The sequence below is a fragment of the Neofelis nebulosa genome, chromosome X (genome assembly GCF_028018385.1).
Source record: "Neofelis nebulosa isolate mNeoNeb1 chromosome X, mNeoNeb1.pri, whole genome shotgun sequence".
Taxonomy (NCBI): Eukaryota; Metazoa; Chordata; class Mammalia; order Carnivora; family Felidae; genus Neofelis; species Neofelis nebulosa.
In genome coordinates, this window is record NC_080800.1 from 87,251,004 (window position 1) to 87,265,233 (window position 14,230).

Below are 14,230 nucleotides of genomic sequence, written 5' to 3' on the forward strand. Positions count from 1 at the left end.
CTTGTTCTTCATGGAGTAGGATAAAATTACATATTTTCTAAGCTTATTATTTCTTGGATTATAGGTTTTTTTTGGCACAGATAGGGAATGCACACCTGTCTTTGAAGTGCTTAATGACAACCCCATTTGAAGTGCTTAATGACAACCCCATTTGATGACTTTGACACATTGTTTATATGTGGAGAGGAATATATGGAATGAGACTTAGAATACTGTTACTTATATTTATAGACATTAAATGGATGTCCTTTGGCAGTGATCTCTGGGTATGAAGGGGTGAAGATCAAAGTACATATCAGAGTTGAACCAAAGTACATATCAGAGTATAATTGAACTATAGCCTATGTACAACCTTTTTAAAGGGCAAAATTTGTACATTTGTCTTTGTTATTCTTTTAAAAAGTTAGAAGAAAATTATTCTTGCAGAGGGAGATTTTTCTAAATGGACTCAAGAATTTTAATACTGAAGTGTTAAATTATAAATTGCTTTTAATCTTTTTAAAGTTGCGTGTTGTATCACAAGATGTGAAATTGAGCCTTCATGAATTGGATGAACTTTATGTCATCTTTAAGGTACTGTTGTTCTTCTTCAAGTGAAAAGTAGTACTTTTTAAGCAAAATTTTACCACAACCACTTTTAAATATTTTATCTTTAATTATTTTAGTAGACATGCTTAAAAGAAAATAATTTTATAAAATTACTTTTTATGATTTAATGACTCTCCTCTTTTTATTTGTTTTTAATAGAAAGAGCTGTTTTTTTCTTATTATTGGTGTTTGGGTTGTCCAGTATTGAAGTACCATGACCCCAGTCTGCCATATTTGGAACAGTATCAGATTGACTGCCAGCAGTTCAGAGTGTTATATCACTTGTTGAGTCCCTGGGCTCATTCTGCAAACAAAGACTCACTAGCCTTATGGACATTCAGATTGTTGGATGAAAACTCTGACTGCCTTATAAACTTCAAAGAATTCTCCTCTGCAATTGGTAGGATGATGTCCAATAATTTTTTTTTTAAGTTTTATTTATTTTGGAGAGTGCACGAGCAGGGGAGGGTCAGAGAGAGGGAGACAGAGGATCTGAAGCAGGCTCTGCACTGACAGCAGCGAGCCCAAAGCCAGGGTTGAATTCATGAACTGTGAGATGGTAACCTGAGCCGAAGTCGGACGCTCAACCAACTGAGCCACCCAGGCGCCCACAATAATTTTCTTTTTTAAAGCAAAAAATAAAGGTACCCCTAGAAATACTTAGTACTGCCTTTTAGTGCCAATTTAGTCAGATTTTATCAGCCTGAGTTACATTATCTCCAACTTTAGCAATAAGTGGACCTTTTGCTAAATATAAGTATATTGGTCTCATTTTGACCCAGTCTTCTCAGAAAAGCAAGCTGTTAGATATAGTTGTTTTAAAGGTTAACACAAGGGAAGAAAATATCCATATCTTGCCCCATTCAGGCACATGGAGGCTTCAGGAGGAGTTTCCCCCTCAGTAAAAATCCAGTCACACAACCTAGAAAAGTGGTAGAGAAATATCCAACAAACATGTTGTGCCTATAGATAGTTCACCAGTTACATTGTTCCTTTGCTTTTCCAGACACCCCAGCATACTTTCTTATCAGGGATTGCCTGTTAAAGAGGAATTCTCTTCCTCAAATGAGGCATAAGGCCTCATTAAAAAGAAAAAAGAAGATTTAGGCTGGGGGGAAGGGAAATCAGCATGAGAGCATTTTTTCCCTCTGATAAAGTGTATTTTACTTACACGCTTGAAAGAGAGAATCTGGCTGACTGGGTGGTTGTTTAATTGTTAGTTTAAGTAACAAAGTTTCTGAGTCCTAATTACTGGCTAATACCTGTATCTTAATTAATCTTTGTTGCTGGAATTGATTGAATGTTCTTTGAAAACATGATTATTTGTAATTGAATTTTATTGAACAGATACAATGTACAATGGAAGTTTCACTGATAAGCTTAAGCTGCTTTTTAAGCTGCATATTCCTCCAGGTAAGAATTTAACAGTCTTTAATGATATACAGGAGTTGATTCCATTTTTTTTTTTTTGAGAGCGAGACAGAGTGCAAACAGGGGAGTAGCAGAGGGAGAGAATCTTAAGCAGGCTCCATGCAAAGCATGGAGCCTGACATGGGGCCTAATGTCACAACTGTGAGATCATGACCTGAGCCAAAATCAAGAGTCGGATGCTTAACTGACTGAGCCACCCAGGTGCTCCAATTGATTCCATTTTAACAAATATAATGGTAGATACTCAATTTTAATAAATAATGTAATTTTCAATATGATCTAAGGTCATTGCTTCATTGTGGCCCATGGATCATATATCTAGTACTTTTTCTGATAGGTAGTTACAGTGAAATCTGTAGAAGAGATTCAGTGTAACAGAAGGGGTCCACAAGCTTCCTTTCAGTTAGTGGTCAATTTAATAATAGTTTATGTGTAAGCACTACCTATCATTTGAATATTGGTATAATACTGACATGTGATGTTGTTATTGGGGAGTAGAATTTAACTTTAGACAAATTGCCAAACTTGTGGGATACTACAAATTATTCAGAAAAAATGAGACTAGGCAGCAAGGATGTTAAACATTTGGAAAAGGAAGCAAAATAAAAGCTGCCATTTATTGAACACTTGCTCTGTTGACGCATTTACTTTACATGTGTTCTTTTACTTAATTCTCACAATGTCCCTGAGAAGTACTATCTTTCCAAGGATAAGGAAACTAAGGCACAGAAAGATTAAATTATTGGCCAAAGATCACATAACTAATAAATTGCATAGCTGGGATTCAAACTGAGGTCTGACTCCAAAGCTTAGGTTTCTTTCTATTCTGCCATACTCCCCTAATGTTACCATACCATTCCAGTTTATTCAGTGTTTTCCACTGACCTTAAGAGTCTGGCTTTCCCAAACCTGATCCATATTTTGGGAAAACAGTCTTAGGTTTTAAGCTAAAGGAACATTGCAAAGGTACCATTTAGTTTAGAAAGGATAATTTACACAAGCAAACAGCACGTCATAACTTGTATTAAGCTAAACCTGGGATTTCTTTTGAGAGTCTTCCCAGGATAGCCAGGAACCATTCTTTACCAGACCAAAAATCTAAAAGCCACCTCTTACCCTTTATACACTCCTATCACAATCAGAGCATTAAACACCAAAGAAAAACCACCTAATAACTTAATTATTAAGAACTTTACATTGTCAAGTCAAATTATTATTAGAGTGTCTAATATTGCCATGGAATGAATATACTTTCAGTAGAAGGATCAAAAATAGAGAAACCAGTGTGTAGGTTACAGCACTCAACTTCATGTTTGCCTTATTACCGAAGATGTTTTTAAATGAGGTCACATTTTCAGAGATTTTAAAATGCTACATTTTCTTATTTCAACTTGTAATGGCTCTCAGAAAACTATTAAAAAGTAAGAGAACGAATAGAACTCAAAGTGATAACTTATTATTTGCTATAGAGTACTATTACTTCCACATTTCTTCACATCTGTCTTATTGAGACCTTTTGTTTAACTCTCTGCCCCCATATTTACTTGACCCCATTATAGGACCCACTGCTGTCCCTTATTGTTAGTAAATTGATTGGGTTATGTGTTTTCAGCTTATACTGAAGTGAAATCTAAGGACCCTTCAAAAGGAGATGAACTTTCAAAAGAAGACTTACTTTATTTCAGTCAGCTTCATGGTAAATATCTGTTAAAAATGTATCTGTTTTCATGATTAGTCACTCATAGAGATCTTCCTGGCTTAAGTATTTTTTACCCAGCTACCATTAGTAAAATATGAGTTAATGGTACTTTATATTTCCTTTGTGCAACCATAACACTTAGCACAGTGCTAAATGCATGGTAAATACCCCCAAAATATTTGACTGATTAAAGTGTGTTTTCGGTTTTCATTTAGGGAATGTTTATTCTACTGGAGGATTAGAAAATGCATTTTGTTTCTACTTACGTAGCAGAATTGTTCTACTTAACATCGCAGAAATTTCTAAAATGTATCAGATCATTTTCATGCCTTGTTAAAATACAGTGGAGACAATAGCATCTTTGATGATTGAAGGTCATAGCTATTATTCAAACAGTGAATACTTATTATAAATCACTGTAGGTGTAGGAGACAGGGATGAATCTGTCTCCAAGACATAATTTGGAAGTGTTATGCACTTATTTTTGTGTCCTTTGCTTCTTTTTCATAAACATGAATGTGTTACAGAGGGATAAGTCCTGATTAATGTATGTTTATAGTTACTATATGTTAAGTGTTTGAACACTAAGTTTGAAGAGACCTTACAAATCATCTAGTCAAATCCCTTAGTTATATATAGATAGGGGCACTGAGGCCCAGAGAGAAGTGACTTGTGCAAGATTTCACAATGAGTTACTGCTACAATCAGGACTGTAGCTCAGTCTTCTGACTTCCAGCATGCTTTTTTCCCTAATAATAAAAGTAATACAGTTTAGTTTGAAGTAGGTCACAGGGAAGAAAATACCCCCCCCAGAAGTAAATAATATTTGTTAAACTTGGTATACTTTTAGATTTTTTTTTTCGTATAGATTCTCCCCAGTGTTCTTTCAGCTATAAAAGCTTTTGAATACTTTGTGTTCTGATGATAGGAGGTCATGGCAGCTAAAATTGGTTTCCTGAATTGAAGAAAATAACATGTGACTTTTTATATAAAATACTCTTTTACTTTCAAAAGGTATTTACTTATTAAATATTTTTAAAAATTCAATTGTTTTCCTTTCCTCTAGTTTCCCAGCCTATAAATGTGAAGGAAGCAGAATCACTAAAAAAGAGCCCTGAAAAAGGTACTATGATTAGGAATATCATTTAGTTTAAGTTACTGTTTTTGTGAATAGTTAGTGGCAAAGGCACAAAGTGGATTCCCTTTAAAGGCTATTGATTTGTCCTGAGAGCTTTTTTGCTGTTTTGATGTTAGTTTAACAATTTAGTCTTTGTTCTCTTGATACTTAAGTCTCAGAAGTTATAGTAAATGACCCATATTCATTTAATTTTACTATTTTGAAAATATTTAGTTTTTTAAAAATTTTTTTTTAATGTTTATTTATTTTTAAGACAGAGACAGAGCATGAACAGGGGAGGGGCAGAGAGAGAGGGAGACACAGAATCTGAAACAAGCTCCAGGCTCTGAGCTGTCAGCACAGAGCCCGACACAGGGCTCGAACTCATGGACCGTGAGATCATGACCTGAGCTGAAGTCAGACGCTTAACCGACCGAGCCACCCAGGCGCCCCGAAAATATTTAATTTTAATTACAAGAGTAATAGATAATTCTTCTAAAAGAAATTTAAACAGAAGTCTTTATATTCCCACTGAACTCTACCCTGAAGTAAATGTGAAAACATTTTGTTCTGTATCCTTTCCAGACTTGTTTTTTTTTTTTTAATTTTTTTTTTAATTTTTTTTTTAATGTTTATTTATTTTTGAGACAGAGAGAGACAGAGCATGAACGGGGGAGGGTCAGAGAGAGAGGGAGACACAGAATCGGAAACAGGCTCCAGGCTCTGAGCCGTCAGCACAGAGCCCGACACGGGGCTCGAACTCACGGACCGTGAGATCATGACCTGAGCCGAAGTCGGACGCTTAACCGACTGAGCCACCCAGGCGCCCCTAGACTTGTTTCTATGTATACACAAAGACATATAGACCTCTCTCTTTTATTAAAAAAAGAAACATTCCATAAATACTGTTCTACAATTTGCTTTTTCTATTTTGTGATGTATCATGGACATCTTTTCATGTTAGTACATTTGGATCTGTCTTATTCTTTTTTAATGGGTATAGAGTATTCCATTGTTTGATTTGATCATGCCATAATTCAATAACTAGCCCAATATTGATGGACATTTAGGTTGTTTCCAATTATTTGTATTGTAAACTGTGTTGCAACAGACATTTTATACTTATATTATAGGATACTTTTATACATATTTCTTTAGGATAGGATAAATTCATAGAAGTATGAGAATACTATGTCTAATATGCACATTTAACATTTTGATCAAGGCTGTCAAATGCATTCAAAAAAATCCATCATTCTTTTTATGTTTTTGAGTAACATTTAGTTAAAAAATAATGAATTGCCAAAGATCTATTTAAATTATGACACCTTCCCTAAGGTTCTGTATATCTACCTAGTTTTCCAATGAATCTTAAGTTATTAATAGTCACATTAATTATTGTGATTAAACTCTTCAAAGGAATGAATGGATAAGTAGTGTTTTGAATTTTTTAAAGAAAAGCCACCATAGAACACTTCAGAATCTGCATATTAAGAACATCATATAGAAGCTATTTTAAACTTAATAGTATGCATCAGAACATCTACATGAAATTTACATTGTCAAGCCAAGGTATACTGTTTAATCTAAAATGCATCCTTCTTCGTCTCTCTTCACATCTTCCCTAGTCCTCAGCCTTACCAAAGTAAAAGTTTTAGTTTAATAGAAATGGAATACATATTCTGAAAGCCAGTGGATGAAATAAAAGGTAAATTCAGATAATTTCCTGGGTTATTAAAAGGTGAAATCTTATATCTCAATGAAATATCTTCCAATCATAGTTATTCCTTCTGAGATTTGGGGAAATACAGTGGGCTGTTCATTATGATATGGTTTTATTCCACTCTTTCAGGCAAAGGAAAAGTTGATATTCAGGCATACCTAAGTCAATGGCAAGATGAGCTTTCTAAAAAAGAAGAAAGCATTAAGGATTTACCAAGAATGAATCAGGTATAGTATTTTCAAAGAAAAAAAATGCTAGGTTCTTGTTTGTTTTTTTATGAATGTGGGTGTATCCAACTTTAAAAATTGCTAACATGCTATTACAAAAATAGTTAAATAATTTGTGTATCATCTCTAAGTTTCAGATGAGCACAGAAGAGTAGGAGCAAAGTTTTAAATGATTTTCTACTTTATTTTTTTAATGTTTATGTTTTTATTTTGAGAGAGAGAGAAGACACATGCAAGTGGGAGAGGGGCAGAGAGAGAATCCCAAGTAGGCTCTGTGCTGACAGCTGACAGCGCAGAGCCTTACATGGGGCTCACCTCACAAACTGAGATCATGACCTGAGCCTAAATCAGGAGTCAGATGCTTAACTGACTGAGCCACCCAGGCGCCCCAAAATGATTTTCTACGTTAAACATTTAAATGTATTTAGTTTCAGGATAGTTCCTTTGCTATGACAACATTTGTGACTATAGAAAAGATGTATGTATAAACGTATATTTCAGTGTTTCCTATTTCCAGCTTTATTAGAAGCGTTCATTTATTCAGTAAACATTTTTGTAGTGCCTACTAGATGACACACCCAATGCTAGGTACTAGGGATAAGAAGTTAATAAAATAGGTCACACACTGGTGTCTTATCATCTTATATTTGAACCTGCTCAAACAATACTACTACTACTTCTTGACACAATTCTAAATCCATGTCTATCTTAAATACTGGTCATTCAGTTTATGTTCTTATGTTTTTTAAATTACAATCTGTTGGTTTATATACTGAAGATCCCCAGAATTTTACCAAAATAAGAACTGTCAAATAACAGTATTCCTCATGGACTAGGTAATTTGGTAGCTGAATAAGTATTTTTTTTTTTAATGAATCAGTATGGTATTTATTCTAAAATTTTTATAAATAGTACTACAAACTAAGGAAGAAAAATAAAACTTAAAAGTTTGGTACTGTTTATTTTTATTAAGTATATCCTTTGTATTTGCTTTTTTATTTACAGATAGACTTTTCTAGTAGGATGGAACTCTTGTGTTAGAATCAGTTTTTCTTTTTAATTCTCAAATATCTATTTAGCAACGTCTATGGATTATCTAGGGGCAACTAGCAAACAAACCAGTTTATTTCTCTACTTGGGTCCCACCTCAGCCTTTAAAGAGAAACATGTCTGGGGCACCTGGGTGGCTCAGTCAGTTAAGCACCTGACTTCGGCTCAGGTCATGATCTCACGGTTCATGGGTTCAAGCCCCATGTCAGACTTTGGGCTGACAGCTCGGAGCCTGGAGCCTGCTTTGAATTCTCCCTTTCTCTCTGTCCCTCCCCAACTTGCACTCTGTCTCGTCTCGTCTCATCTCGTCTCTTCTCTTCTCTTCTCTTCTCTTCTCTTCTCTTCTCTTCTCTCTCTCTCTCTCTCTCAAAAAATAAACATTAAAAAAGAATAATAATAATACATAAAGAGAAACATGTCTAAATGGGCTCTGTAGCACTACCTTGTACTACTAGATAGTTCCCAAAACATTTTTCCATAATTTGTTGTCCTACTTGAGCTGCCCACTCTAGCCCTTTGGAGAGATCAAGGAAAACTCATCCTTAAGCCTTTCGTTAAGATTGGTTAATGAGGGGTGCCTGGGTGGCTCAGTCAGACATCCCACTCTTGATTTCGGCGGCTCATGTCATGATCTCAGGGTTGTGAGATTGAGCCCTGTGTATAGCTTTGTGCACACTGAGCATGAAGCCTTCTTGGGATTCTCTCTCTTCCTCTGTCCCTCCCCCACTTGTGCTCATGCTGTTGCGTGCACTCTCTCTCTCCCTCAAAATAAACAAATAAACTTAAAAAAAAGATTGGTTGGGGCACCTGGGTGGCTCAGTCGGTTAAGCGTTCCACTCTTGGTTTCAGCTCAAGTCATGGTCTCACAGTTCATGGGTTCAAACCCTTCCTTGAGCTCTGTGATGACAACATGGAGCCTGCTTGGGATTCTCCCTCTCTGCCCTCTCTGCTCACTGTCTCACTCAAAAATAAATAAATAACATTAAATTTTTTTTTATGTTTTAATTTTATTTTTGAGAGAGACAGAGCACGAGCAGGGAAGGGGCAGAGAGAGGGAGACACAGAATTTGAAGCAGGCTCCAGGCTTCAAGCTGTCAGCACAGAGCCCAATGTGGGGCTCAAACTCACTGATGGTGAGATCATGACCTGAGCCAAAGTCGGACACCCAACCGACTGAGCCACCCAGGCGCCCCAAAATAAATAAAATTTTTTAAAAAGATTGGTCAATGAATGAACGATTCGCATGTGGGGAAATAGGGGAATTTGCCTGTTTAAGAACCACCTAACATTGAGGGAATGCTGGTAGGTAAGTTGCCCAGGAATTATTATATATATAATATACATATACAACATACTGCTACTAGGCAACAAATGAGAAAACTTAAATGGAATTTTCTTGCATGGTTCATACCCATTTTTCTAGAACCAAGATTTTTTTGGAGATTAATCATTAGTTTTTGTAACTTCTGTGGTGAAGGTTAAATAGTACAAATTCCAAAAAAGAGACTGTTTACTTCTAAGTTCTCTTTCTTTTTGCTAAATGTAATATCAAACGTGATATTTCTAACTTGTGTCTTTCAGTCACAATTCATTCAGTTTTCAAAGACTCTGTATAACTTATTTCATGGGGACCCTGAAGAAGAGTCGTTATATCAAGCCATTGCTGTTGTAACTAGCCTTTTGCTCAGGATGGAAGAAGTTGGAAGGAAACTACATAGCCCTACAGCATCAGCCAAAGAATTCTCTGGTACAGTCTGTGCTTCTGGAGGACCCAGTGAGGGGAAAACAGAGAGCCACTTGAAGAAAGATCCCTCCTCTCTGAGGGAAGAACCTCAGTGGTCATTTGCATTTGAACAGATTCTTGCGTCTCTGTTGAATGAACCAGCTTTGGTGAGGTTTTTTGAGAAACCCATAGATGTAAAAGTGAAACTCGAAAATGCAAAAACCTCTCAGTTAAGTTTCAGAACCAAGATGTAAATCTCTTTTAACAGGAATTGCCTGTCATAGACAAGTTTACTAAGATTCCTGTAGCTTTCAGCTTAATTCTTGGGAATAGGGATCAGGGATTTATCTTGTTACCAATGTGTTTTAAGGTTTAAAAAAAAGATATGTGGAAGCACAATGATTCATTTCTTTGTGGTAATCTCTAATTTTTGATATTCTCCATTACAAACGAACTTTTTATAGTTCATATGATATGTAGTATCAGGGGAATATGCTAAATATTACCACCAGAGGGCACTACCATATCACTTTTAGTAAGAAAATAACTAGTTTGTGTTGCTGTTTACATATGGATTAGTGATGATTTTGAAAATGTAATGTTTGAGTGTTAGTGATGCTGCCATGTCATCTGATAAACCCTACTTTCCAGATTGCCTCAGTTCCTATTATGATGCTTTAGAAATCCAGGCTCTTAGATCTATAGCCTTAATTATCTAAGTGATTACCATATGGGGACCTCATTTTCAAGTTATCAAACTGAAATAATATTAACTTTTTGAAGTTAATCTCATTCATTTTTCTAATAATAAATGTGTTTTTTAAGTAATTTCTACATTCTTCCTACCTGAGCAGTTCAGCAGCTGCTGACTGATAAAAACAAGTCAAGAACAAGTCCAAAATTCTGGGCACATATAAGGAGAAACAATATTGGATTTAATTTTAAGCCAGATAAAGCCAGTCTCTTCAGAAGGGTTAAGAAACAATTCAGTTAAGTATATAGGTGTCTCATTAGACTGAGCAATTACTTGAAACACTGCTGTTTGTGGCATTTGCCTCAGAGTAGCTGTGACTGCTTTGGTTCTAGCTGTAAATTTTGAATTTTCACCAGTCATGTTTTAAGCTACATAAGATAGACTGAATTACTATTTTAGTCTGGCAAGTTCATAAAGTACTTATGTTTAATTATAGTTAAGGTAATTGGTTGGTGTCTGTTTAAAAAGTTTTGACCATCTATCTGATATAGATGTGTAATTTCAGTATTTTATGCTGCTTATATTTCAGTCATTACAGTGAAAGTTCATTTAGAGATAATGGGCTTTGTTAGCATTTTAAAGAAAAAAAGACAAGCAAACCATACCTGTTCAATCTTATGTGCTGTTTTTGACAAGAGCAATTTATTAATCGACTTAGGAAATTATGGGGAGAAGTTATCCAGTGGAGCTTCTTTCTTCACAAAAGGCTTTGGTTTTAAGCCCTTTGACTTTTCAGATGTGAAACAATAAAAGAGCAGAAATTCTTTAGAGTAACCCAAGACATTCTCCTTTTCTGGAAAGGAATTGGTATAAGTCAGCCTTTGACAAGAGTCCACTGTGAACAAGGCCTAACACAAAGGGTTTCATCACCACAAAATATGTTATTTTCAAAGAGATTCAAGAATTTTAAGTTGACCCTTTGAAAATTTCATAAATTGGGCTTGGCCAAACACTTACTAGTGTTATCTTTAAAATGATTTGGTTAACCTTTTCTAGAACATTATCACCTAAAGACAGAGTTGGTAAATAAGCATCTATGCCTTTTCTCAGAAATGATTTGCTGAAATGTGTTCAAATTTTAGACTTTGGTTAATAGTTTATACATAAACTATCTTACATCTGCTATTTTGCAATTATTGTTAAATTATACTACATAGACTCTAGAAAGACATAAGGCTCTATGCTTATATACAAAGGCACTGTTGCACATACTTTGTTGAATATTTTGTCAGTTATATTTACAAAAAAGATACTTTCTAAGAGCATATGTTATTAATATTTGATATGATTTTAAAAAGTCAGAATATTAAAGATTACTAGGTATTGTATTTTAGCCTATATTAATTAAAATCAAATACTTAGATTTTTGAATTGTAAAATGATTATAAATGCAAGTTAAAAAGGCAAACATTTATTTTCTGAGTCTGCAGGAGAAATAAGATGAATACATAGTTTTATAGCTGCTACCTTGTTAAGAAAATGAGTTCTTAATATTAAAAATCTTATGTAGTTGTGTTAAACTGAACCGCTGCATTATACCTTATGCATTAAATTAAATGTTATGAGGTGGCTTTACTTTATAAAAATAAATATTACAAATTATTACAGTAAACATGAAAAATTGTTTGCTTAAAGATATTACTGTTATTTATTATGATGTATTTTTGTTTATACTTAGTTATCACTTGAGGACTTCTTTATTAGTTAAGGTTAGGTTGCAGAGAACAGAATTCACTCTAATTAGTTAAGGCAGGAAAAGATTTATTACCAGACATTAAGTGGCTTACAGAATTATCAAGAGGACTGATCTAAATTGAGCTTTCAAGAACAACTTCCAAAACTATACCACAGAACCAGGCCACCAAGGGAGTTGCTAATTCTTCTACAATTAGGAAACTATTTCCTGCTACCATGATGAAAAGCCAACATTACAGCTGCTACTTACAGATCCATGCCCCACCTGCTATGATTTACACAGCAAGAGATCCAACCATCCCACTTCTCACCACCCACAAACTAGTGACTAAATTACAATAGAGCAAGAAAACATCTTCACAACCATGTTTACCAGCAGAAATGGCAGAAGCAAGCATAGCCTTTACCTCCCCTCAGCTATTCAAGTCTCACGAGTATGCATGTGATTGGCCTATAATGTATCCAGAATCCTAGTGGCAAGGGAATCTGGAAAATACCCTTTTAGCTTTTTCGCCTCTGTAACACAAGAAGACACATTGAGAGGCTAGAATGGACATTGAGCACCGTATTTGTTTTCTATTGCTGTGTAACAAATTACCACAACATACATTATTCTCACCATTGTAGTGGGTTAGATCTCTGGGCTCAGCTTAGCTACGTGCTGGGTTTAGGCTTTCACAAGGCTACAACCAAGGAGTCAGCCAAGCTGGTTCTCATGTAGAAGCTCAACTGGGGAAGAATTGACTTCTGTGCTCACTTAGGCTTTTGGCAAAATTTATTTCCTTATGATTATAGGTCTGGAAGCCCCAGCTTCTTGCTGGTAGTCAGCTAGAGGCTGTCCTCAGCAACTAGAGGCTTCACTCAGTTCCTAGCAGCTGCCTCAACTTCTTCAGGCTGCCCAAAGTTCCTTGCCTTGTGGGCTTCCCCAAAATGGCCACTTAATCAGTCTAGTAAAGAGTGTCTCTATAATGAGAGTATCTTCTATAATGTAATCTCACAGTGGTGATAATCTCATCCCTTTTGCCATATTCTGTTGGTTAAAGAGAAGTCACAGGTCCTACCCACTCTCAAGGGGAGAAGATTACACAGTGGTATGTATACCAGGAAGCAGGGATCATAGGGAGTGCACCATAGAGTCTGTCCACTACAAGCACCTGTGTTATCTACCTCTTTTACCATGCATTGTACCCTTCTTCACATACTCATACATAGCAGCTAATAGCATCAATGGCAGGCTGCTGCCTGTCATAACATAAATCCTCAAACAAAAATACATTAATTCTGTCTCCTAAGGGAAGTTTCGAGTTTCTATTGGTCATTTGGATCCATAGATGAGTGATATCCACTTGTCCTAATTCAATCCCGATCCCATCTTGATATCCTGTAACATGTGAACTAAAAAGTTAATTACCACTAAACTCACCTTATATAAAACAATAGAGGAAAAGTAGGGAAATAAACTGATTGTTATATATAATTGTGTACCTTAAAGGAAAAGGGAGAAACTAAGGATAGCTAATGTACTCCTCATTTCTGCAACTAGTCATGAGGCCATAGTTGTGTGGTTTTTTTTTAATTATCATACAATAAATTAACTTATTTTTGCTGTACACACCTATGAATTTTAACACAGGTATATATTCCTGTAACCATCACCACAATTAGAATACAGAACAGTTCCATTGTCCCCCAAAACTCCCTCATGCTGTTTATAGTCACATCCACGCTCCACCCAACAACCACTTGTTTTCTGCCCACCATGTAAAAAAGACCAGATGTTTACTTTCCCAGAATCCCTACCTCATGTAGCCACGTGACCAAGGATTGATTAATGAGGTGCATCTGCCTGGAGTTTCTTTATCTCAGAGCAGGATGGAAAGTGGAGAATACATTCTGGTGGCAGTAGCAGCATCTTCACGTTAACACTCTGGTTCTGAGGTGGGACTTAAAGTGCTTTTGGATGCCCAGACTTTAGTCTCCCTTTTGGGTGGGGGGAGCTTCATAGTGGATCCATGAGCTTAACAGTTCAATAAGTCTTTTTTTTTTTCTGCTTTTACCAACCATAATCCATTTCTTTGGCTATTTAAAGTAAGATTGATACATGTGACACTGGGAGCTCTGTAGCACTGGATCCCTCAAAGCAACACAAGCAAATTATCCCCGTAGCTACATTCCTCGGCTTAAAATCCTCTCATAGTATACTGCAGATGATTTATCTAGCTT

At 35.7% G+C, this 14,230-nt stretch overlaps 1 protein-coding gene across 2 annotated transcripts in view; it reads left to right on the top strand.

The window, feature by feature from the left end:
• TBC1D8B (TBC1 domain family member 8B) overlaps positions 1-11,924 on the top strand; it is a 56,627-nt gene extending 44,703 nt beyond the window's left edge. For both annotated transcript variants that reach the window (XM_058712643.1, XM_058712644.1), the window contains 7 exons: positions 505-573; positions 748-988; positions 1,936-2,001; positions 3,632-3,715; positions 4,785-4,841; positions 6,688-6,785; positions 9,417-11,924. In XM_058712643.1, coding sequence (XP_058568626.1) covers positions 505-573; positions 748-988; positions 1,936-2,001; positions 3,632-3,715; positions 4,785-4,841; positions 6,688-6,785; positions 9,417-9,812 — 1,011 coding nt within the window. In that variant the 3' untranslated portion in view covers positions 9,813-11,924. The remainder of the gene's footprint in view (positions 1-504; positions 574-747; positions 989-1,935; positions 2,002-3,631; positions 3,716-4,784; positions 4,842-6,687; positions 6,786-9,416) is intronic.
• The last annotated feature ends 2,306 nt before the right edge of the window (positions 11,925-14,230 follow it).